At 39.7% G+C, this 24,533-nt stretch overlaps 1 protein-coding gene across 3 annotated transcripts; it reads right to left on the bottom strand.

The window, feature by feature from the left end:
* Window positions 1-588: 588 nt before the first annotated feature.
* GPLD1 (glycosylphosphatidylinositol specific phospholipase D1) lies at window positions 589-24,440 on the bottom strand. 3 transcript variants are annotated; one of them, XM_074575791.1, is made up of 25 exons: window positions 24,212-24,440; window positions 21,275-21,330; window positions 20,227-20,305; window positions 18,221-18,318; window positions 16,909-17,019; window positions 16,584-16,632; window positions 16,028-16,082; window positions 14,966-15,073; window positions 14,220-14,247; window positions 13,995-14,134; window positions 12,951-13,016; window positions 12,308-12,431; window positions 11,624-11,763; window positions 10,401-10,587; window positions 9,258-9,368; window positions 8,175-8,249; window positions 7,626-7,782; window positions 5,493-5,634; window positions 4,820-4,892; window positions 4,637-4,730; window positions 3,851-4,027; window positions 3,377-3,537; window positions 2,797-2,823; window positions 2,653-2,703; window positions 589-1,452 (listed from the first exon to the last, which is right to left on the bottom strand). In XM_074575791.1, exons 1-25 carry the CDS (start codon window positions 24,306-24,308, stop codon window positions 1,375-1,377), a joined length of 2,484 nt encoding a protein of 827 aa, XP_074431892.1. In that variant the 5' UTR covers window positions 24,309-24,440; the 3' UTR covers window positions 589-1,374. The 3 variants fall into 3 exon arrangements, with proteins under 3 accessions (XP_074431892.1, XP_074431891.1, XP_074431893.1); XM_074575790.1 differs by having other exon boundaries at window positions 4,820-4,919; window positions 24,212-24,438; XM_074575792.1 differs by lacking the exon at window positions 589-1,452 and adding an exon at window positions 1,621-2,477 and having other exon boundaries at window positions 4,820-4,919; window positions 24,212-24,437.
* Window positions 24,441-24,533: the final 93 nt, after the last annotated feature.

Raw genomic sequence — 24,533 nt, 5'->3', positions numbered from 1 at the left:
TTCAGGTAAATCAAAATGCATTCATGTGCAATAAAATCGCTCTGAGATCATACATAGAAAAAAAGCCAGTGGAGGCTGTATGTTCAGAATGGAATTGCTACAGAACATACTGGTTTCATCAGTTTTCATTTAAAAAGGAAAACTCTTTATAGTCTGCCCTTCTAAATATGCTGCTCGTTTTGCCTCGTACTACAGTTCAGATTTGTAAGGTAAGTAAATACTGGGCTCCCAGTTCTATAGCTATATAAATCTGAACTTTATGAAAGAAGTATTTATTTTTTTTTAAGTGTTCTGCTCTTTGGGCAAGTGAAGTCACCCAAATAGACGTCAGAATACTTCATACATCAAGCTAATGTTCACCTTGCCATTTTTTTTTTTTTTTTTGAAGCAGCCTCTCTGAGAGACAATTCCAAAGACGGTAAGCTGAGGTGTGTCATCTTGGAGTCTGACCTTTAGAATTCTGAGCTATTCCAGTGACTAATGCTTATTAAAATAAAAATAACACTTTATATTTGTGAAGGAGGCAAGAGAGAGAAAACATACACATATGAGTCTACAAACTAGTGTTGGTAATAATGGCATCACATCTTGCTGCTCAAGCTGTTTAATAGATAATTGATGCATACTCTGTTAAACCTGCATCATACAAAATTAGTGTTAATTAGTTGAAGACAATTCTGTTAACAATAAAAGCTGTTAATTCTAAGTTACCACGGTCATGGAATTTTACATGAAAACACAAAGAGTGTCAGAGTAGTTCCAGTCACGAGTGTAAAAGCAAAAGCCCTTTTGATTGGCACCCACCTTTCTGTCTGGCTTAGAGCTGCCCCTCCGCCATGCTTATTTTGACAGCTACTTTTGATATCTTGGAGTCCCTGTCTGTATCACAGTATATGGGGAATTGTAAATTATGTGCTATTCTTTCCTGGTTTTGTCAAGAAAATACTCAAATCTGACCAGTAAAGACAGCGATCACTGAACATCCTTACACAGCCAAATATTAGTACCAAAATTCAGCCTTCTGCTCATTTCGGCCTCTAAAAGGTTTTCAGACCAGCTCGCTTCTAGGTTAAGGGATGCTACTGTTCACAACGGAATTAATTTGTGCTTTTACATGACTGATGTATCTTTGGTTGGTTTGTAAGCCAAACCACCGTGAATGCACGTATTTCCCTTCACTTAAAACCAGTGACTATCCCTTCCTCCTTTAACACTATCTAGGACCCTATCTAGCTCTCGGGGACATCTGTCTGTCAAAAGTTTGCTGTCGTGTGGTCTGTTGGTTTGTATGGGTTAAGTAAAGTATCACAGATACTGCAGCGATTCTCACTAAAAGATCAGCTGTGCCCTGGTCTTAAAGGCTACCATGAACTTCTAGAGCGAGTAGACAAAAAGCCTTCCACCAAGTCGAGCTTTCGACGAACTTCTCTCTGCTGCCACTACAACTTCTTTCTGCAGAGATACAGAACGAGGGTTAGAAAACTGCAACTGCAGGTGCATTGTTGCCTTAAGTTTCCCTAAGGGAAACCAGATTTTGTCCATATCGTTAGTGTGATAAAGAAATATGATGAGGTGGGTTGCTCTCATTTCTCCTCATCAGAATAGCGGTTAACAAAATGATTTGGCAAACAGACTTTTATTTTATTTGGAGAACTGGAAGAAGCTGGAACCAGTCAAATGAATCTCTTTCCAATATAAACTGTAAGATCAATACGGCTGAAGCTGGAGCGTGGGCTGGATTGGTGCCATAGCACAGGAACACAACAGCTTGGAGAATGGCCTCACTTGCCCTCATGCAGAAACCATCAGTGATGCCCATGTTTCAAGTGCTGGATTACTTCATAAGCATTTACGTTTCCAGGTGTTTCTCCATTGCATGTTTTAGCAGTAAGAAGTCAAACACCATTTGTTGAAGACCAGTCGCACACCTCCTCAGCCTAGTACTGAGGCGTTCTCTGTACTCACACAAGAGAACCTCAGCTCTCACACAGGTTATATCTGAGCAAGCAGAACACTGGACTCCCCTCAGCTGAAAAAGCACTAAGGAACCTTCAAGCCAAAAAAAGGGTTCCTCAGCACATGATACAAACATAGGGATTGACTTCTGGTAAAAATAATAGGCATCTGAGGGAAACAAAGAAAAACAAGTACACAAACGCATCCAAAATCATCCAGGTAAGAACTGGGCCTCTCTATGGTTGGGAATTCTTGATACGAACTGCAAGCGACAGCTAGGACAGCAAGCCCGTAACCATTACATGAGAGGGTTGGTTCGGTGCCTGGTTTACTCCATAGCTGAGCATCCACTTTGCATACAGGTTGGCATGAACAGTAAAGCCAGCTGGCACCCACGCTTGATTTACCATGCAACCTTTCAGCAGATTCCTACGTAGTTTAGCTTTCAGGCCATTTTAAAGTGATCTCTTTCAATTCAGGTGTCAGGTGCCAAAATTTTGGCAAGGTCATAGTTCATCCACCTATAAAAAGGTTGTAATTACCAGTTCAGAGAGTGACTTAAATTAAAACTTGATTAGCTACGTAAAGCACTTCAGACTTCTGCAAATGAGTAAGATACATATGTGAGCTCTTGTCTAGTATAGCCAAGTGAGGTAGAAAGATGTTACAAAGCAACAAACAACTAATTTTTCTCACCTTTCTTTCAGATTTCACAGTGATTACAGAACTCCCAAATCTTGATAGTTCCTGTAAAATAACATTGCTTGGCATAATGCTGCTAGGTTTTTTTAAAGTGAGACTTTTTTATTTCTCTCAGTAGTTTGTTTTCTGGTCACTTACCTCAGGAGAAATCAGTACATACTGTGCCTGAAGAAGAAACAAAAAGAGAAAAGAAAAAGTCAGTGGCAAGAACCACACTAGGAGAGCAGAATCATAGAATTGTTCGGGTTGGAAGGGACCTTAAAGATCATCTAGTTCCAACCCCCCTGCCATGGCCAGGGACACCTCCCACTAGATGAGGTTGCTCAGAGCCCCATCCGGCCTGGCCTTAAAAACTTCCAGGGATGGGGCTTGCACCACCTCTCTGGGCAACCTGTTCCAGTGCTTCAGCACCCTCATGGTGAAGAACTTCTTCCTAATGTCGAGTCTGAATCGACCCATCTCTAGTTTTAATACATTCCCCCTAGTCCTACCGTTACCCGACATCCTAAAAAGTCCCTCACCAGCAATAACCCTGGCTCCTAAACAGCAAAGTAAATCAAGAACGAACAGGAGGAGCCAAGTCACACAGATTCAGAAACAGAAGTAAGCGTTCTGTTGTCTGAAACCAAGTCAGAATGCACTAGATATTTGTATTGGATGTAATTAATTAGCTGTCATTATGATGTCATGTCCTGATTTCAATTTTATGTTTTCTTACCCAGTCCTCGGGACAGGGAGATATCCATGATTTGCAGTGGCCTGTCACATTCCCTGAGGATGCCTGCTTTCCGTTGTAAATGTAAACGCGGCCAGCTGCCCCCCCAAACAGTATTGTGGTCATATCATTAGTTCGCAGTGGGGATGTCACAATCATTTCATCTGCAAATGTTACAAGGATGACATTACACATCAGAAAGGAAATAATGCTAAAACAAAACATGAGAGAGTTGGCATTTACACACCTCTAGGTGCCCCAATTCCTATTAATGATGACAGTTAAAATGTTTCAATTTCTGGCTGAGTTGCCTGGGATTTTAGAGATGCCTCCCCACAAGGCATGATGGAACGCTGGAACAAGGTAACTGAGGGAAGCAGACTGTGTTTAGCACTTCGTATGAATAGGCATGGGACCAGTCTCCCTGTTGCCAAAAGTAAAATATTTTACCTCTGACCTAGATTGCTCAAGCTTTACCTAGTCCATCATTATCCAGGTCACTTAAGTATATATCTCCTCCAAAGCGAGAAAACCTCCTGTCCCCGCTGAATGTGCTGAGCAAAGAGGGCCTGGTGCTGTCTGTCAGATCATATAGCAGAGCCTGTCCTGCCTGGTGCAGCACTGAGGATATAAATGAAATCCTAGACAGGCTATCTGGGGGAAAAAGAAAAAAAAAAAAAAAAAAAGAAGTAATAGAAGTTGAGCATCAGACACAGGAACTCAGGTGTAATTCTTGCAATACACTGGCAGCAGGAAATACTGGCATTACATAACATGGACAAAATTAATATAATTTATGAAACAAGATCAAATGTTATATGGCATTAACACTAATTAACATTGAAACAATCTCTTAGCAATAGTACCAGGGGAAAAATGAATTCAAGTTAAAGACAGAGTTCTACATTTTGACTTTCCTAATTCCTTACTACCTACTGCCAGAGTAAGGACAAAATACTGTGTTGTTTTAATTCCAAGTAACATGCAGCCTACTAGCCAATCACTGCTACATAAATAATGCAAAGTAGTAATGCTGCTAAGCTAATTTTAAGGAAAGAAAAAAACCAATTGAAGTTGAGGCATAGTAGAGAGGACTCTACATGTAAGGTGCTTATAGGTGATTAGTGATTGTTTCTAATTTTTTCTTTAAATTAAGTGGCAGTGCAAAAGTCCCTTTTATAACTTTTAACTTTGTATCTGTCCTCTGGTCACACAGAAACACATGTCCCAAAGGAGAAGCAGTTTTCCATTTTCAGGACATACCTGTAGTAGGCACGCCCACCACCAGAACTGTCCTTGTGATCCCAGCCACAGACATCACACCACTGGCCAGAGACAAACCCATTCTGCCCATCGCCTGTTAGATTTTTAAAACACCTAATGTCATTTCTACAGAATGTCACTTCAAATTATTCATAAAGTCCCATAGTACAGAAGGAGCCCTACCTTGTCTCCAGTTACTGCAAACCAGTGCTTTGTGCTTGGTGGATTATACCCATACACCTTCCCAACGCTCTGTCTGACATCCGATGAGAAGGGATCGCAGCTTGAATTACAGTGCAGAATATATTTGTATGCAATAACATATTTTCGTACATTCAGCTAGGATTGCTCCTCTTAAAATTTTTTCCCCTTTTAGTTTGGAATAATAGTGGCTGCAAAATTCTAGAAATCTATTTTAGTAATTTCCATGCTTGTTTTAACTAGTTACACAACATTTGGAGCACAGACTTGGCCTGTCTATCCACTTCTTTATCCCCCAATACATTTTTGGTTTTGGTTTGCTTTTAAAAATGTTATTTTGAAGTAAGTGCTATCTAGGTTATTTTAGGCGTGCTTAGCTGTCAGCATTTTTGTGCTGCCTCTCCCCCTCCCCAAGAAAACCCAAGAAATTCTTAAGTGTCTCTAAATAACAGACCCTCTCTACACAAGGTCTAAAGACCCCTCCTCTCTCTTTGTGAGGGAGGGTGAAGGGATAAAAATACGAATTTAATAAAAATATTCTAAGCAGGGCAAAGAGGAAACTTCCTGAAAAGCCGGAAGTCTAAGCTATTACAAATCTTAAACATTGTAGAAGTAGGGCAGAACGGAGGAGAGAGCAAGCTCGTATACAACACACCCAGCACAACTCTTCCACGTCGGGCTGCCAATCAGCAGTAATGTTATGTTCTCCAGCTGGCAGCTGTCAAGTGAAAATCCAAACCAAGCGTAGTCTTCTTCCCCCTTCACCATCCAGTTGGCATCCTGTACTGACAGAAGTCCTGACAGACCAGAAAAATATTAATTAAATTTTGGCGTACCCTGGCATAGAAAAATCCGTTATCACCCTACGACAACGAGTTTCTACAAGCAAAGTTACACCGTCCGCGATATGGCACCAGTTATTGCTAACGTCGCTTGCTCAGTCTGCAACTGTACTGACTGGTAAAAGCCTTTATTCAAGATCGCCTGCTTCTAAATCGTTGCAATAGCTTACACAAAGTACATGAAAGTCATCGGCCAAGCCTGCCCTAAGCTAGTGACTCCTTCGTAGGGACAGGGCAACACTGAAACTGTTTATCAGAACTTGCAATTCTTCAAGGGCAGGGGGTGGGGGAGCTTCAAATAATTCAAAAAAATTCTGGCTTTAATTAAAATAGTTCATTCTGTGTTTTGGTTTTGCAAAAATGTCAGTCAGCAGTGTTTTGAAACCTATTTTCCTTGTGGTTTCTAATTTTACATGAAGTAGAATAAACAAAAATAAAACCTTATTGGAAATCTCAATTACGTGATTCTGACAAAGCTGTGAATACCTGTGTATCCTGTCCAACCCCTATTAACTTTATTTAGCTCCATACGTGGCCCTTCCTCCCTCATTCACAACAATCCTCATCACCTGTACTCATTGCCGGTACTCACTTGTAGCATTCCTCTTTAGCCACTTGGAGGAGCACACAGAATGATAAAAATTCACCTTTTGATGTACATTTGCAAATTTCCAGGGAAAATTAGTGAGTCCGCCTTGGTAACACCAATACACACTTGCATCCATTGCTTTACCAAGGCTTTCAATGCTGTCTCCCACAATGCTCTTGTACCCAAGCTGGGACATTGCAGTCTGGATGGGTGGACAACTAGATGGCAAAATCCTGGTTGAGATGATCCCCCTCCACAGGGCAGCAGTTAGCGGGTTATACTGTGAATGCCTGTGACAAGTGAAGTGCCTTCAGGGATCTATCTTTAGATTCGTCCTGTTAAAAGACTTTTAGAAATGATTTGGAGAAGGCAATAACACGCCCTTTGACGAAGCTGGAGGATGACAAGAGACTGGGGGGCTATCTTGAGGGCAGTGCTACCATTCAGAGGGACCCAGACGGGCTGGAGGAACAAGGCTGACAGGAACCTCACAACATCCAGCGAAGACAAATGCAAAGCTGTGCCCCTGGAAGAGGAGATGCACTTGCAGAGATACAGGCTGGGGAGCAGCCGTGTGGAAAAGGCCTTGGAGATCCTGGTGGGCAGAGTGCTGAGCATGAGGCTCTGACAGCAGAAGCGGCCAGCAGCACCCTCAGCTATATAAGCAGAAGCATGGCAAAGAGACTGAGAGAAGTGGTTGTTCCCCCTTTACTCCTCCCTAGACCATGCCTATAATACATTGTTTAGTTTTGGACCCCACAAAAGATGTGGACTCCAGGAAAGATGCTGATGAAGCGGAGCAAATTTAGTAGAGGGCCCACAAGATGGGCAGGGGCTGGAGCACTTGCACTATGAGCAGAGTCTGAGGGACCAGGACTTTTTCAGCCTGGAGAAGAGAAGGTTTTGAAAGGACATAACAGCAGCCTGCCAGTACCTATAAGGAGGTTAACAAGCAGATAGAGCCAGGCTTTTCTCAGTGTAGTGGGGTACTCAATGCCTTCTGTGTCTCTGACTTCATTATGTGTGGTGGGAAGACAACAGACAGTGAGCATAAGCTGAAACAAGAGAGGTTCACACTGGCTGTAACAAGACATTTTTTTCCCCTACAAGGACAACAAAGAAGTGGAACAGCTGCCCAGGGTGGCCGTGCAATTGCTATCACTGGAGGATTTTAAGACCTGACTGGATAAAGTCCTAAGCAATCTGGTCTGACTTCATAGTTGTTCACTTATTGAGTAGGATACTGGACTAGACACCTCCTGAGATCCCTTCAAACTGGAATTATCCTATGATTAATTAGTAAGAAATGAACAGTCACATAAAATATGGGATGGCTAATTTACTCAACAAATATTACCTTGGTCACTCCTGTTGAAATAAGAGTAAAATGCAACCACAAATCCTCGCTGCTGCCCACCACCAGGTGCATACGGAGACCCCACAACCAGATCAGCATTTCCATCCCCGTCAACATCAGCTGCCAGGAGGGACCAACCAAGATTACAGTAGGAATACTGCAATAAAGAGTTAGTTTAAGCCTGAAATAGAACTGAAACCACCAATTATATAACAAAATAGAGCAATTTACTTCCAAAGAGCTAATTTTGTCTCTTTCTGATCAAATTACCCTCCCGCTCCCTGACTTCAATTTTGTTCTCTTTGGGGTTTTTTTTGAGGGCTATGCACTTTTCTGTTCACCCTGCTGCCTCCTCTGAACTGCAGTACAAATGTCTTTCCCACATACAACCAACCTAGGCAAGCACCTGCTTGCACCATCCCCATCAGTCTAATTCCCTTTGCAATTAGAAGTTTGATTTAAACCTTCTTTTTTTTTAAGCCCATCAGCCCCTTTCCCCTTTATCCCACCTCTGTGTTGTGTACCCCCGTGTGAGCCTAATCAATATACCTGACAAGTTATGGTAACGTTTGGTTGAGATGCCAAGCCTCTTCCCTCAGTGCCAAAATAGACGTACACGGCACCCTAAACAGCAGAAAAAGCAAATACAGCATGAAAGCACCTGCATGTCAGCACCAATTATGAAATCCAAGGCAGCACAAGGAGTGAGACAGGTCTGCAAGAGCAATTAATACAACTGCATTTTTCCTACCAGAGCCTTCTCATAATACTGTCTTTTCCACGCCAAACCTAAGAATACCCATGCTGTAATGGGTACTGTTATAACCAGGCAACAAAACGGAGAAGTACAGAGAAGTACGTTTTCATCATACTGTGGGTAAGGAGCAAGGACAGTACACTGTATATTTACATTTCTTATGCACACATTCAGATGGCTCAAATTTTGTTCATTATTATTTAATGCAATGGCACACAGTGCCAGGCACAACAGATGCATGCAATTTTCCAAGTTAGTAGGTCTACATAAAAGCACTTAAATTCCTATTTAGGCAGCTGAGTTACTATCTGAAATTCTGAAGAGTTGTAAGCTTAATGGATGTGGTTTAAACCAAAACATTTTGCCTCTCAGTTTGTGTGGGGTAAAAATAATCACGAACCATTACATGGGCTTATCTGGTAAGCTGCAAGTCATTAGCCTCTGTAACTTGATTATTTTAGCAAGCGTGTCTGTGTTCATATCATATTTTAGATATCGTCTGTTGGCCTGTGACAGCAGGTGACAAGGCTCACAGACCTATGAGGTCCATTTCAGACTCTCTGTTCCTAAATAAAAAGGGTACACTTGTATTTCATGAATGCCCCCTTACATTGCCAGCACATCAGTCCTGCAAAGTTGCAAACTAATTTGGACTTCTAATGTGCAAAAAGACCGCTGAAAGAGAAATGCAGATAGCTGTCACTGCTCTACTCAAAGTACTCACAAAGGTTATAAACATTCATGTTTAAATTACAATGTCACTTTGGGCAACAACAGAAATTCTCTCTCTTATTTCATTGTTCAAGAATATACGTATCAATAAAAATGTTCTGTTTGGAGGGAAAAAACACAACAAACCCACGTGTGTGGCTTACTTTGTAAGTAAGAAACTGAGATCCCACAGAAGGCGCTCCAATTGCCAGATCTGGCACTCCATCCTCATTGAAGTCCAGGACTGCCAAGGCAGAACCAAATCTTCCTGAAGGCTAAAAGAAGAGGGATTGCTCTCATGAAAGTAACAGATGTTTTCGAGACAAAACCATCAAAACCTCACACACATTTGCAATCACAGCACAGGGAAGAATCGGAAACGGAGATGACAAAAACCTATCCCAACAATTTTTAAGATTTTTCTTAGTGTCACTTTTCTCCCAAGTAGGAACTGTCACACTAATACACTAACTGGGAGTCAACTGTTCTGTTTGAGGAAGTGGAAGTGTTAAAATATAAGATAACTGAACACAACATTGCGCTGCTTTGCTATTTCTTCTTCTGAGCCTAGTGCTCCATTGATGTTAAGCTTATCATCTTTCCTGTTAACATCATTACAGGCGTGAACCACTGAAACACTGTAAGAAGACAGCAGCTGTTACTCCCCAGTTTATAACCACACAAAGAGATTAAAAGGAAATGTATCTCATCTCTCTCTATTCTCTTCTTTGTGAAAAAAGTTATTTTCTACAGAGGATCATCCTTATTATTTATACTTATTTGATCCTGCTTCTCAGTTACAAGCCAGTCCCCATCATATCAAATCATAGTCCTCTCTATTTTTAAAATAACGTGTACTCTTAGTAAAGACAAACAGTGGTTTTATGAGAAGTTATCAATTCATGAAAAAATGTAGCTTCAAAGGAATTGGAACTTATATCAAATTAATAATTTTAGATGAAAAAGGAAGGGGGAAATCACAATATTTTCTTAAATGCAGAGACTTGAATGAGCTACACTGTGACTTACAGAGACACTACCTCAGTTTTATTCAAGGGCAAATTATGTTCTAATACACACTTATCTGTCACAGCAATAAACGTGAACCTACAGATCACCATTGCTTTAATTGTTCCTGTGACTTAAATAACTGCTATTTTTCTTGAAAAGCATACAACATCCTTTTACCAGGAGGGCTATTTCAGGAATACTCCTCATACATATTAATGATACTGTTGCTCAGTCAAAATTTACCACATTTTCAAGCCAAAAAAATTAAGTGACAAACATCTGACTTGACCCCTCACCTGATGACCCTGCAGTACTTGGTCAGCTTTCCCATCCAGATCCATGTCCTCTGGTGGCAAACCTGACTGGTTGCCATAGATCACATAGACCCGTCCTATCTGAACACGGCCCAGTGTGCTGTACCCTGGTGCTCCAACCACCAGATCTTCATATCCATCCTGGTTTAAGTCAGCTGGAATCATCGCCCTGTACAGCAAGGGAGTCAACAAAATCGTAGCATTAGCTTCCAGACTACCACAACATTAGCAGAAAATACTTTTACTTCTTTCAGGTAAACCAAGACCAGTCTTGCCCCATCTATTTTTTGTAAAAATCTACACAGCATTTTTCATGCTTGCATATGACACAGAATACAAAAGATGAAATTCACTATCCTTTTAACTGAACCTCTGATTTAATTGATGAACTTAACAGTAGATAAGCAAAGGGATCACATGTGTCAGTAACACGTTGGCACTTAGAGAGGAACGTGCAGAGAAAAGAACTAACTGCTGTTAACTTGGCTGATGTGAAGTAAACTCAAGAATTAAATCTTCAATTTTTGAGTCAGAAGAAATAAAGCAAGATGAGCAGCAATTAAATTTATTTTATTACTCTTCTCTGTTGCAGGTCAAGCTAGAATCTCTCTGACACGGAGAGAGAATATGCCTTTTTCTGTGTCCTGAATCTGTCTTTGAACTCCCTACTAGTCTTGTAGTGTTTCCAAGAACACTCACTAGGCACCACCAGTGATCAATTCGGGACAGAGAATTAATTCTGCGCCAACATCAACCAATAACCAAAAAAGGGTAATAGCATTCCTCTACTGTTCAGATCTAGAGCCTGAGTTGGTTCTAATTTTAGTTCCTTCCATTCTGAGCTTGATCACACACAGAGCACTGAGGTCCTCCACTAAGGAGAGAATGTAAAAAAAATTACAAGACAACCCTTTCAAAGAAAGAGGTTATCTGACTAGAATTCACATCTGAATGGAAATTTTGCTCTTGATACAGTTCTATTCAGTACCAACATAGAGAGGCTTACGCTAACATCTGAGAGAAAGGTCTTATGGGTTAAATTATTGTTCTGGCCAGACAATATAAGCCATTCAGTCAGATTGGTACCAGTAAGTGACTTGGACTGTCACTTTTAAAGAGTTTCCAAAGAATAAACATTAAAATTTTGGTGGGTACTCAAAATTTACAAATACTAAAAGGGAGGTGGGAGGGAAAAAATTACCAACCATCCAAGTCTAGCATAGGGTGAAGTCAGAAAATACGAAGCTGCTGGCTTAGAGATGTACTTAGAAGACCTCTGATCTGCAGCTGCTAACACTCTCCAGACTTTGGTTGCAAAAGCACGGTTTATTAAGCGGAGGGAATTCTGAAATAAAAATAACAGAGACACAAGAATGGTTAAAACACATGCTGAAACTCTAGAACATTATGGAGCACCTGAAAAACCAAGTCACCAACTGTAGAAATCACCACATTGATCTAAGTGGACTTTGACTCAGGTCATAAGCACCATTTTAGAAAGAGACAAAAATCTGTATGCTCTAAATGGAGCATTGCTAATTGTTCACTGCTGTGCTTTGTTGGGACTTCTTAACCCCCAAAAGTAATCATATAATTTTGAAAAACATAAATACTAAAGCGTAAATACTAAAAATATATTTTGTCATTTTTGGCACTGCAAGATGTGTTCTAACTTCACTATACAATGAGCAAAGTGTAAAAATTTAATATTTACGATGAACATATAAATATATAGATTAACAACGGCGCTGGAATCTCCATGAAGTGAAGTCAGAGGCTACTGTTAACATCCAGAGACCCTGATCCATCATGCAGCATTTCAGACAGAAATTAAAACAATTTTATGCAGACCTGAATTTTACCCGACACATCTGTCACTTCTCACTTACTGTTGCCCAAGATTCTATGTTGAAGTTAACTCCTCTCTCTGTATAATTTATATTCTTTTCAAGCGTTTTTGTAAGCAAAGAAGTTGTATTCTTGTGACGTTCATGTTTCGATTGTTTGTTTCTGCTAAAATAAAGAAGACAGCAATAACAATTAATATAACCGAATTAATAACTTGAGTATTCTTATGACAAAGCTCAGAGAAGCAAACATACTGCATGCAATCAGGTGGACATTTCTCCCATGTGTAAATGGAGTTCTCAAGAGATACAGTTAAGCTGGTTTCTCCTGAGGTGTCTGCTAGAGGAATACATACACTTGCGCTCCGAACAGCTGAGTTCCATATTTCTGTACATAAATCAGGAGACAATTTACCTATGGTACGGGTAAACATGAATCAGTAGTTTCATGATTAGTGGGACAGAGAGTGACAACCAAATAAAGTGTGAAAATTTAGCACTTCACATGCTAGGTAAGTATTCTTGTCCTTAGGCTGGATATGAAGTCTACTTATTCATGTTAAGAGAATATCAAATTCACACACAAAAAGATAAACGAAAAGATCTCAAAGTTTCAATAGCTCACTGTCCACAGGAAGGCTCTCCTTTCATCAGTAAATCTTTGAACCTTCAGAGCCATACTTACACATAGTTGTCCTTGTGCTCCCTTGTGCAATTTATAAACAGAGGGTTCTCAGGCAGGAAGCAGCCACTAAAGAAATACGCAGAATGCATTTTAAAGCAACGGAGGCAAAACTAAAAATACAACTTTTATCCTTAGTGATATCCTGTTAGAAGTCAGGAGTTTTCTCAAGAATCCCTGCTTATTCAAAATCAGAGCATCATTATAATCCTTAGAAACCCTTTTGATATTTATTTTAATGACCTTGATTAGGTTCTATATGAATCTCTCATGTCTTCATATAACTCTTCAAGGAAAGTTACTGTAATGTGTTCTGCTAATTCTGTTAATCTAAAACACTTTTAATGAAAGTGCCATTCTGGAACAAAGAACACAACGGATTATGTGATACTGTATTTTAAACATAATTTCCAAAAATGGCTGCAGTGATATTTTCCACATAAATGGATGGAATAATTGCCAATGTTGGTCTTATAAAGTTATTTACAGTAAGGTTACACTTGTAACAGAGCAGTACAAGGCTAGAACTCACGATATTCTTACGATATTCTGAGTACCAGCCCAAGGTTCCAACACTAGATTATATACTCTTACTCTTCCTAATCCTATTTGCCTTAAGTGTCTGAAGACAGTATCTGACGTCCCCTAGGAAGGGACATCTTTGCTGGCTGATGACAGCAGGCAGAAGGTGCAGGCACAGCCACAGCTCAGACTGCCAGGCCCAGGCAGAACCTCAGGGCACAGCTATACAACATTTAAGCAGGCCCTCAAGTATGCCTTAAAGAATGCCCCAAATTTTCCCTGTCAAGTATCAGCTGGGCATGCCAGGGCCTTGCCTTGGGAAAGGAGCGTGAACATGTAACAAGTGCAAACTCAAGGCCTGTGTAATCCTGTGCACCCGGGTAAAAGACAGCCACAGAAATCCCTTGTCCAAGCGAGGATTCAAAGCTCAGCACCTCTTCTAGGAAAGAACCTGCCTAAGAAGAACAATTAAATGGGTGTCAGAACTTGACTACTGTGTTTCATATTGCAGGAAACATGCTATACCTGGTTCCATTCTCTAGCATATGGCTCGTCAGCTCAAAAATATTGTTTGTCCAGAACGCCATGTCATCCACTCCTCCAAGGAAATACTCATGGAACTTCTCCACCAGAAATGGAGATTTACTAGCATATGCTGGAAAAAGCTGAGACAAGCAACATACTTAGTAAGATGGACTACATTGTCTTCATGCTGTATGTTCATTTTCATAAAGAAAACAGAAAACCAACCTTGGCAACAGCAAGCCTTTCTCCATGCCTGAAAAAAAAAAATAATCTTCAGAAATAAATTTGCTTCATTAAATAATATTTAATTATTTAAGAAGTTCTTTTCAAGGTTTACGTATGGTAAATACTATGCAAGTTATTACATTTACTTGTTGGTTGTTACTACATTTTAAAACTGTAATGTGAGAAGTAATGATATTAACTTTATTGATGCCCTTACTTACAGGGATTCACAGTGTTTGTAAATGCCGCGCAAATACTGGTAATTAACCGAAATAAAGGATACCTCTAGGCTGTTTAAGATATTCAAAGCGGACATTGCCAGATATCAAAAGTCTCTTGAATTATTCTTGGACTTGAAAGGATCTACATGAAGTGTAGGCAGGCCACCTATTTAGGTATGTACACTACTCCTTTGGTACACGAAAATTATATTGTTAACATGCCACAACACAACGGTACTTGAAGACACAGCTGTTCTCAAATAAATAAGCATAAATACCTTAAATGTATACATGTGTTAAATAGCTAAGATGCTGAATCTGTGACATAATAATGAATTTAACAGTCACTAAGCAGTCCAAATTTGTATTCTAGCCATTAAAAAAATTCAGGTGTTTTATGATTTTGGGGTCTAGTAGGGAGTCTATTTTGCTGGCCTCAATGCATAAGGCATTTCAAATAGGATTATCATAATTTTCCTACATATGTTTCACTTATGAAAACCCAGACAAAGCTACTCAGCTTACAGTTCAAGAAACAGCAGGTAAGTACAGTCAGTAATTGTGCTTTCAGTTATGATCTCTCTTCCATAAAATTCCTTATAGATAGCTGCTAGGTCTTTGACAGGCACATACCTAAGAACAAGACAACGGTATTATAACAAGTGATTTTGCACTTCACCTGATAAAAGATTACAGTTTCTGTAATAACAACAGCCTGCTTTAAAATACTCTAAAAGTCAAAATACCACAGAGGTCGTGAAGATTTACAAATGCCAGAAAGACCAGGATTGCAGATGCAGTTGCTTTCTGCACAACACTCTTCTCTTGTTTAGGTTCAAAGTCAGAAACCCATAGAACCATCCCCCTATGGCTACTCCTGGTGGAGTTTCTTTACTCCCCACACTGGTTCCCTGGCTTGGTGATCACATAATCTCGAGGATGCCCTCCAACTCTCTGCTGTGCCAAATCTACTCCAAGCCAAACAGACATTTCCCACAGCTGTGCCAAAGTTTTATTAATGAACTGTGCCTTCTACACCTAGATGAACTACATTCTACCTAAACAAAACAACTCAAATGACCTACCTTATCAGCAGAAAAAAAAGCGAGTTTTTTATTTCACTCAAAAACTGTGACAAAAAATTGTGTAAATCTAAAACTGCTTCTCCTTTTTATGCTTTTAAAACCTGTCTGAATCCCACCGCATCTATGACCATAAACATCCTCAACTTCCAAAACTTTAAATGGAAATCTAAGTGAGATTTAGTTAACTAATTGCTAGGACATTCCAGCAAATCTTTTTCACTGGTTATTTTATATATAATTACTTATAATTCCCTTCAGATATAAATAATTTAATCTTTCTTGCTGTGCTCCTATACGTAAAATTATTTTTTCTTCTGCCCTTCCAGTTTTTCATGTCAGGGAACGGTTAATATGCGTATAAGGAATACCAAACTCAGAAAAATTCCAATAGCTACAAGGGTTTCTTTTGAAAGAAAGATAAAGGATAGCATTTTGTTAAAACACAGTGCGTATGCAGAGTAAGCAGAAATAATTATTAAAGAAGGTAACGTCATTATCTTACCAATTCGATGCCAGATAACTGAAGTCCAGCTCAAACTGACTCAGTACATCTCCTCCTGCAGATGGAAGAATGAAAAAAGACCCACAAAGCCCAACAAACCAAACTCGTTAAGTATTTATCATGGATAACAGGGCAGATGAAGCTACGTATGCCTACATTATCTATGTTTACATGGTAGATCCTCCAGCTATATATTTAGAATACATAAATGGCTCACCTGAAAGCATGCTGCATATTTTATACTCCCAGAGAAAAAGAATAATTTAAAATTTAAAAACACAGTAGTGACTCCATTTAAACTTTAGCATCCCTCAGCCTGTGTTTCGGTTTTAATGCAAGCATCCATATGCCCTGTCACATCTCCTGAAACACGGAGCATGACGACAGGTATAGCAGGGCTTTGCAAGCTATAGGGGAGACTGTGAATACAGCATCCATATGACGCATTCTTGGCTCCTGCATTCCACAGGGTAAGAGCCAGAATCACCTACTGTGGTTTTGAAGGGGACTAGTTATTCCAAGAGAAGGATCTACAATCAGCAAACAGAAGCATTACCAAAATCGCCAACATTGTGAGCTTCTGAGTATGAACCATGAAAATCAATCTGGAGAAAGAGAAAAACAAGAGAACTGTCCATTTATTTTACTCATCCTTCCATGCAAACATAGGAGCAGAAACAAATTGTCCAAGCAGCACTGAAGTTTACAGGTGCCAAACCTGACCAGCTTCGTTCTTATGGAGTTTGTGACATTACATCTCTCTGAAAATCTTCCAGAAACAGGGCTCCGGCTTTTCTCTTCCCTCCCCATCAGAGTCCAAAGCTAAGCTATCAGTTCCAACAAATACAGTTATATCAATAAATAAAATAATACAGGCTTACTTCTCCCATGGCCTTTAGAAATCCTTGGTCGATGCCCAGGCTATGCCAGCTAACATCTGCCACCATATGTGAAGCAATTCCAAACAGGAAAGCCACCAGCTTCTCTGTAGCCTACACAACAACAATCCACTTGTAGTAGCATCATAATTTTACTCCAGTCTTTAAGAAGAAATAAGCATTTTATGTAAGTGCATTATACAAGGATATAGGTTAGAAACCCTTACAATCCAAGAACTTAGCCTGACAAAGCATTGGCCACTTATTCCTTGACGCTGAAGTTACTTTTTGTGACTTGAGAAGCTTTAAGCACTTCATACAGCCCAAGGCCAAAGAATTACGTGGCTGACACCAGGACAACTTGTGTATTTCCAAGTTACACATGTACTAAGGTCTTTTTCTGGACTGGGGACAAACACTTCCACTTCCAGCGAGTGAAACCTCCTCTGCCACCATTGGTGTTGCGCAGGCACACAGAGGAGAGAAAGACGTTTCTGTGCAAGTGCTGTTCACTGTAAAAGTACCTGATTAAAGCCCAGGTATGAAATTACTCATCTTATTCTGACAAACAGAAAAGTTATTTGGAATAAATTTATCAGCAACAGAAATTTCATTCCTCCAGAAAACACTTCTCTGCACTGAATCATTGTAGTTTCAGAGGTCTTTTAAAAACCTGTAACTGAATCATAGTTTTTGATTAATTTGTACTTCCCAAGGGCTAATAGTGCACAAGATCAGTATTACACACAGCCAGTCAAAAGGCAGGCAGACTTGTTCAGGTTTTAAATAGTGCGTGCTCCCAAATGCCGCTCCACATGTATGATTTTCCCGAGCAGGGACAGAACGGCAAATTCTCCAGTAAGGAAAAGAAATAAATATTACTCTTAAAACCATTCTCACTTTTGACTATGTGTTTTTCCTCTCCTCTTATGTAGCTCATATACCATAAAAAAAGAGCAAATCAGGACTAAGCCCAAGATTTCACAAGTGAGCATTCTAAAATATGCCTGGTTTTCAAGTGGCAAACGCTCAATCAGATCTGGCAATAATGCAAGACCACCACATTTGAAAGTCTGGACCTATGAAATTTATCATAAGCACCAGACCACATTGAAGATAACTGATAGACTTTATGTGGAAACCACAACTTTTTTGTTTGGTAAAGATGTAAACAGGATTTCAAATTTTCCTGTATCAGCAGAGTCTTTAATTTAAAAACGTTTATTTTTTCTTCCCAAAGGATGAAATTGCAACAACAAATGAAGGTGAAGAAAACAGGAGAACACAAAGTCAAAAGTTAATGAAATTCTCTTACCTCTTCCCAAGGCTGAGGATAATTCCTTGCGATGTACTGAATACTCGCACTGAGAAACGGTGACCAGTGAGTGTCCTCAGACACATCATGGAATTTTCCTATTGCAATAAAATCATATCAGTACTTGATTTATTCTTTGGGGAAGAAAAGAAAAAAAAAAAAGAAAAGAAGAAAAATAAAAGGTTTCCTCCATGAAAAAAACCATAGACTTTTGTTCAATTTCATATCATACAGATGATACATTTTGCAATCCACTTGTATGAGGAGCCAAATGAGACTTATTTTTATATGATTTATACTGTCAGAAGACATACTAGATTTACCTTTTATGATTTTGGTTTGAAGCATCTGAAAATTTTGTGCCTGCTCCCTTTCTCTGTGCATGTGAGTACGTACAGTACAATGAAAAAACTGACTCCCAAGTGTCTCCCAAGTGTAGAGGATAAAGAGAGCTGACAGAGAAGCTGTTGACTAAATGGATGCATCAAATTGCACAACAGAAAAGCTGATGGGTGTGTCAGCCAACTCAAAATATCATGCTTTGGGACAGGTATCAGTTTCCACAGGGCAGAGGAGGGCTATGTCATCATCATCATTAATGATGGCAAACTTGCCAAGATACAGTCAGTGTAGGAGGAGGACAGAGGAAAGCAGGAAAAATCAGGTTTTCCTTTGATGCATCAATTATTACTCTCACTTGGATTTTTGCAGAAGAGATTATGTAGGATCTAACAGTGACCTTGCCTAAAAATTTCTACATAAAGCCAAGGGCAAAGTGATGCTGATGTGACAAGACCAAGCAGCACAATATTAAATCCTCTAACGGGGAAAAAGTAGGCAGAAGATAGATTGTTCTGACCATCAATGCACTTGAAGGAAGAAGCACGGCCAGCAGGTCGAGGGAGGGGATTCTGCCCCTCTATTCCACTCTCGTGAGACCCCACCTGGAGTACTGCATCCAGCTCTGGAGTCCCCACCACAAGTAGGACACGGACCTGTTGGAGCGGGTCCAGAGGAGGGCCACAAAGATGGTCTGAGGGCTGGAACACCTCTGCTATGAGGACAGGCTGAGAGAGTCGGGGCTGTTCAGCCTGGAGAAGAGAAGGCTCCGGGGAGACCTTAGAGCAGCCTTCCAGTACCTAACGGGGGCCTACAGGAAGGATGGGGAGGGACTCTTGATCAGGGAGTGTAATGACAGGACACGGGGTAATGGCCTCAAACTGAAAGAGGGTAGATTTAGATTGGATATCAGGAAGAAGTTCTTTACTGTGAGGGTGGTGAGACACTGGAACAGGTTGCCCAGGGAGGCTGTGGATGCCCCATCCCTGGAAGTGTTCAAGGCCAGGCTGGATGGGGCTTTGAGCAGCCTGGTCTAGTGGGAGGTGTCTCTGTCCAGGGCAGGGGGTTGGAGCTAGATGATCTTTAAGGTCCCTTCCAACCTGAACCATTCTATGATTCACACAGAACCGTGAAACTGCAGAAGGTGAAGGTATATTAAATGCTGAAACCAAAAGAGCAGACCTTGTGGGTGACTCAGTCACCTCTTGGCCTTTTGACATTGTACAGTGCAGATGAACTAGATAACAGAAGGACCAAAATTACATGTTCACAGAGCAGACCTCTACATCTAAGTTTGTCTCCCACCTGGAAAGGATGGCTTTGTTCTTGATCTAGAGATACACCATTAAAACAGCTCACATCTGCTCACATTGACAAAGGAGACTGCTGACAAGTGGCCCAAGTATAAACCAAGGCAAGATGGACCCCAACTTCAGTGAAGGAAAGTTACTTTCTAAAACATTTGCAATTGTATTATTTTCTTATAAAGTTGCACAAAAAGGTTCAAAATACTAACAAAAATGGTGGATGTTTTTGCAGGAAGGTATTTTTGGCCATACCTCTTTTCTTACAACATAACTATTTTCAACCCTACTAAATTTTATAGGATTTTCACATTAAAAAAAAAAAAAGTTGTTACCATATTAGACTTATATAGCTTTTCTTACCACTTTTACAGATTGAAGGATAAAAGGCATCAGGATAAACACTCCCAGCCTGAAATGCATCTTGGTGGTTTAGTAATAACTGGAAAAGAATGGGGAAAAAGGCATCAGAATGCTATTGCACAACACAAAAACATGGTTTACTGCCAATATCGAAGATAAAACTTAAATATCCAGCAAGATACAAATATTATCTTGGTAAAATACATTATTTTAGTGTTGTCATCATCTCCCTGCCCACCTCACACAAATCCTTGTAAGCAAAACTAAACTACTCAGTATATACCATAATTTGAAAGGCCATTTAGGAACGTATTCATATGATATAATTTAGGTGCTGGTGATGTCACCTTCTGAAGGTGCCTTCCTCCTCTTGCACTAAACACAAAACCTGGGCTGCTAAATTCCATCCTCTGAATCACAGCATAGCTGTCTACAGCAGACAATGTGAATACTTCTCTTGAGTGATCTCCTACTTTGATAACAGATCAAGTTATATAAAATGGTCTTCGTTACATTGTCCCTAAAGGATATTAAAATGTTTTAAGCACAAAACACGTATGTGTTTGCTTTCTGTGTTTATGAAAACTGTCCACATGCCTGCAGTGCTCTGGTGCTCTGCGCTCTCTGTTGTATGAAAGAAAAAGCTATCCGCACGAATCAGAAATTGGTTAAATTATATATGTGGTGGACTAAATTCAAAACCTTGCTGTCATTTTGCTGTCTTTATGTTTATTAAATCTCCTTTCCAAAAGTCCTCTACTGATTCTCCTAATACAAAATACTCACAGAGCATATGGCTTAAGAAGATGGGAAAACATGCAGGAAACCACACACACTGTTATATACAATATTATAATTGCTACATATTTGTAATAGTATTCAGAAGGAGTCAAATGATTTTCAAGAAAAAAGGTAAAAATACAGTCTAGGCACAATATTTACACACATATTACTGAGAATAAATATTAAAGAACAGAAAGGCAAGAAGACAGAGAGAAAAACAGTGAGAAGAAAGGTGTACACAATTAAGTGATAATATGCTTCCTACCTGTCTATAATTAACATTCCCTTCACGCTTAATGAAAAATTCCAGAGCTCTATGTGCTGAAAAACAACATATTGAAGTATTGATTTATAGGTACTGTGGCCAGGCCCGTGTTTTATTAGAAGCATTATCAGAACCAGCATACACCACATTATCATATCTAAGCCAAGTGGCACAGGTGCACAAAACATGATTTCTCAAAAAATTCTGTACCTGTGAGAGGGTGTGTTCTTCTCACCTAGGCAGCTAATAAGGAAATGCTGTTTCTGTGGCACATCTGGGCACTGAGGTCTCATCAGTCTCTCTCTGAGCCCCAGCTCCCAAGTTTGACCAACAAAGCTGAAATTGCTCTGAGTCCAGAACTGAGTCCAGAGCTACAGCAGTGGACTGATACAATCACACCCAGTACGTACAGAGTACGGGTCATAAAGTTCTAGCTGTAAGGGACCCACCTGAATTGTATTTTAAGTTTCACTGCACTGTTGCCCTTAACATTGAAAAAGGCATCTCAGGAATCAATGCGGATGTTTAACAGTTTGATTAATTTTTAACATTTATGAAAACCAACGGAAATCTAAAGTCGGCAAGGTAAATAATACTATTTATTCATGGAATAGGCAGATGTTCTTATTGCCAAAATATTTATTGAGCAAACATAACAAGAAAATGAAACCGACTGACATCACTTTTCTTCAATGAAGTGTCCTTCTAATTAATGTTAGATGCCAGGAATAATCTATTAACACTATTCTAAAAATACACAACATTGCCTCCAATATTATTCAGTGGAAATTGTATGCATGCGTTAATGTCTTGCCTTCCCACACAAAGTTTTACTCCTCGCTTGAAGTTATTTACAAACTAAGACTGATCAAGATAACACAGAATATGCTGAATTTAATTTTATCCTTACCAAATAAATCCCATCACACACTCCCTCCTCGTTCCGGAGTAAGATCTAGACAAAACTTGTGGGGTTTGAACAATTTTTCACTTTGAATTTTACCCACTGCTCTAAACTATCCTATACAAGTATGTTAAGATACCTTAAGGATCAATCTTGCACCAAAACAGGAATAACTTAAAAATAATAATTAAAAAAAGTCTACCATTTTGAGGCTCAGACATTTCAACACACACCTCCCCTTGCTGTGGGGGAGAGTCTAAGTTTGGTAGTTTGCTTTTTCTGTCTCCCTCCCCCCGCCCTCCTCCTCCCCGTGACTTCTCTCATTACTCATGTGGGACCAGGTCCTACAAGTTCACCTTTACAAGGCATTTCGTGATGGATCCCCACGGGTCTGACAGGAGCCCCCGGAGGGAAAAACCCTCCCTACTCAGACCCATGTCCAGCACTGAGGCCATGGCAAGTAGAACACGGCACAGCTCTGCCGAGCACACTGAACATGAGCAACATTTTGAACAGGCAGAGCTTTTCACCGTTTTAAAAGTACTTTCAGAAGTCTGTCCAGGATAGACTTTGGTGCTGGTTTTGAGTCAGAGGAGTTCCCTTCTACAGTTTGCTTTTTTTTTTTTTCCTGGAATACTCAGTGTTGGGATTTGGCAATAACTTTCAGTATCTTATCATCATGGACTTTTATTTGCACATTAATAAAAGCACTGATTTTAGCAGCATCAGAGCTGATCCCAATTTAATTTGCAGACAAATGGACAAAATTTGTTGGAAACTATGATGCAGTAGTTCAGCGTACACACTAGTCCTCAGACAACCAAGATCTTTAAATTATATAAATGCAGGTGTTCTGCAACATGATTCCTTGATAAGGAAAAAATCTGCTTTGGGACTGATCCATAAGCTCTTATTTCTCTTTGTAGATTTCTTGCAAATACACTCTGTTCTGCCAAATCAGTTATTTCACGTTTTCAGAAGCTCATACTCAGTAATTAGAGCCCTGAGCTTGCAAAGATGTATGCACTTGCCTAACCTCAGGCAGAGTGACTTCTCCTACCGATTACTACGGCTTTCTTGACATATCATTAGGAAAAGCAAACAGTTCCAGGATGCTGACCAAGGGGTGCAACACTTGGTAAGGGACCGTACTCCCAGTCTCAAATGAATGCCATGAATAATCCCAGCCTTTAACTTGTTCAGAGTTGCATGTATTCAGTACTTAAAGTCTGAGAAGATTACCTCAATAGAGACAACATCATACGTTTCACTATCTGAGCAACAGATTTAGAATCAGAAACAGAACAACAAATAATTAAAACTGTCAATTTATTATGAGTAAACGTTTCAGAATAACCTCATGCTACTCATGAGTGTTCTTGCAAGAACTACAGCAGAAACTAGATTTTAAAAATAACACATGCAAACAAGAAATTCAAACCAGAAATATTTCCCCACTTGGATGTTCACTCAGTTCTCTCCTTCATTCTCTACAAATCTAGGCTGTTCAGGCTACAGATAACAACCTACCAGGAAGAGACACAGAACAAAATTTTCATTATGTCAGTCATAGAAACCAACACATTCTAGCTTTTTTTCTATCTTGTACAGGTATGGCAAAAGTAATACACAATGATTTGAAAACAGAGCTACCACCAATGATCCATGTTATTCTCTAGTTTAAATATAACAATCCTACAAATTGCGTAAAGTATTCCTCTCCTTTCTCCAAACCAAACCCAGTCTGCCTAAGACTCAGACACAAACATTCCAGTTACATAATGCCTGTTTTAGAAGACGGAAAAATACGCAACCAAGTTGATTCAAGCATTTTGCTTATAAAAACAGCAAAGTTTCAAACTCCAAAACCAAACTACTCATCTATCCACTGTGTTATTCACATTTTTTTAAATTATATAGAATGCTAATTGCTTTAGCATTATTTCCTCCCTTTGCTTTCCAGCCGAATCTGAACTTACTTCTCTTGCCAAGCAACTCAAAAGACATGAAAATTCATTCTGAACATGACTTACCTATTTCAACATGCGTTGAAATTCCACATGGGATACATCTTTGACAGAAATGGTACAGTATAACCAGCAAAACAGACCAAATCTTCAACCCAGCCATGATGCTTGCTGGAACTCTGATTTTCAGAAGCCTGGAGCAGTAGCACTGTGACCTTTGAAATGTAGGTTACGGAGCATGCCTCTTCTTTCAGACATATTGCTGACACAGCAAGTAAATGAGTGCTGTATTTGAAAGGCTATTTTACAACAATGATTTTCTTCACTTCGTAAAAAAAAAAGAAATAACCTGTAGGTGTTCTCCCCTCTTGAATTCTGTAGTATCTCT

The sequence above is a fragment of the Larus michahellis genome, chromosome 2, assembly GCF_964199755.1.
Source record: "Larus michahellis chromosome 2, bLarMic1.1, whole genome shotgun sequence".
NCBI lineage: Eukaryota > Metazoa > Chordata > Aves > Charadriiformes > Laridae > Larus > Larus michahellis.
This window is presented reverse-complemented; position numbering and strand designations above follow the sequence as displayed.